Source organism: Camelina sativa, chromosome 6 (assembly GCF_000633955.1).
Source record: "Camelina sativa cultivar DH55 chromosome 6, Cs, whole genome shotgun sequence".
Lineage (NCBI taxonomy): Eukaryota > Viridiplantae > Streptophyta > Magnoliopsida > Brassicales > Brassicaceae > Camelina > Camelina sativa.
The window spans coordinates 22,952,467-22,954,254 of record NC_025690.1 but is presented as its reverse complement, the minus strand read 5'-3'; the positions used below and the strand labels follow the sequence as shown (position 1 = coordinate 22,954,254).

Here is a 1,788-nt window from a genome sequence, read left to right as displayed (position 1 = left end):
GCTTCTCCGCATACTTAGCCGGTTCTACATACGACCTAGGACTCCTGTTTCCAGTTGATTTCCTAATCATCTCACCATTCTTTCCTAAGCCTTGATGATCAATAGATAGAACAAAACAATTAGTCTCACACAAATTCAGAAATCAAACCTGAATATTGGGAAGAATCAAAACCAACTTACCAAATTCAGAAGGTTGTGCATGGTAATACATTTGTCCATCGAAACCTTGATCAAACTCAGCAGCAGCATCATTGTCAAAGAAATCTTCCATGTCATCGAAATCAAATGATTCTGGGAGAAGATCAGCTACATCGACCTGATGACCTCCACCATTCTCATTCTCTCCGTTGTCATAGAAACCATCTGCACCTTGGTGCTGGCTGATCCAGTAGTCATGGTACCAAGTCGAAGTCGTCACCAATTGCCACCACTCCGGTGAGAAATCTTCCACTTGTCGTACAGCTGCTGGAATAAAGAGAGGTGCGTCGGGGTTTAGAGTAGATCGTCTTCCTGATACCATCGCCATTCTTAAAAACCTCTAGATCTACACACACAGAAGAAGAAAACAACACATGTTCAGATCAAAATCCAAATCCAACTGCTCAATCAATCACAACATAGCTTAATCATTTGCACATAGTTTCAATAGATCTGTATATTTTTCCGATCAGGTCACTTGAGATCTAAAGATAAATCAAATCACTGATCATCATCACATATGTTCAAAACTAGTCAAACTCATAGATCAACACGATCATCACAAAGATCTAAAACCAGAAGATACAAATCACTTGATTCATCCATCAAAATCGAGAAGAAGAAGAAGATGATCTTTTTACCTTTGGCTGAGAAAATATCTGCTGCTACTTGCACAAGTTGATTTTGTATTTTTGAAGAAAGTGAAACGGATTAGGATCAGAACCTACGCTGCGAGAAGATGAGAAGGAAGGAGTAGTTAATATATAAAGTGAGGTTCGGTGACGAAGCTAAGGTTCGTAAAGTCGTGAGCATGATTAAAAGATGAGAGACAAGTGGGTAGGTCTGGACCCATAGCTAACATGGTTTTGAGTAAATCTGCCGTCCACGTGTTGACGCGTTACTGTTGGCTTTTATTGACTTTTTTTTTTCTGCGTTCCAATCCTGTTGGCTTACTCACACTAAAAGTTAAAATTATTTTTATTCTTTTTTAAAACAATATCTTTAAATTCGGTCGGAAGAGGATAAGGTAGGACTTGGAAGAACCTAATCCAGCATAAGCCCATTATCTACCTAATGGGCCTAACCCACTCATGATTTTTATTTTAGTTACTGAGTAGACATCGCTCTACTCTTAAGTCTTAACTAAATACGGTAGGAATTGTTTAAGAGATTGTTGGTTACATATTGTAGTTGTTTAACTAGAGGTAATCTCTGTTTAACTCGATCGATAATTAAATTTCCAAGTTAGTCTTGTGATCGATTTAGAGGAGGAAAATATCTCAGAGGAGATTATTATTGATTTTAAGGATGACTAGGAATATTCAATAGTGATGTTATTTTCGGGTTTTGGCTTGATCTGATGATTGTGGGGTCTGCCATATTTTGTCAAGTGTGTGTCACTCAGTCACTGTAACTGGTTTCGTGCAATATCAATCATTCAACTTGTATTTGTTTAATGAGGAGTTTGATTTAATTAAAGAACATCCTTGGATTAGACCCATATGATAGTTTGTATACTTTCTTTAAGATAACAAGAGTAGGAGATTACATGGTTGATGGTTCTGTTATCTTTTTTTTTTTTTTTTTTTT

General features: G+C 37.0%; 1 protein-coding gene across 1 annotated transcript in view; it reads right to left on the bottom strand.

Annotated features, from left to right (window-relative positions):
* Positions 1-978, bottom strand: part of LOC109125049 (protein EARLY RESPONSIVE TO DEHYDRATION 15-like) — a 1,623-nt gene extending 645 nt beyond the window's left edge. Inside the window, exons 1-3 of the mRNA XM_019246425.1 lie at positions 840-978; positions 181-544; positions 3-90 (exon numbers count right to left, since the gene is read on the bottom strand). Coding sequence (XP_019101970.1) covers positions 3-90; positions 181-526 — 434 coding nt within the window. The 5' untranslated portion in view covers positions 527-544; positions 840-978. The remainder of the gene's footprint in view (positions 1-2; positions 91-180; positions 545-839) is intronic.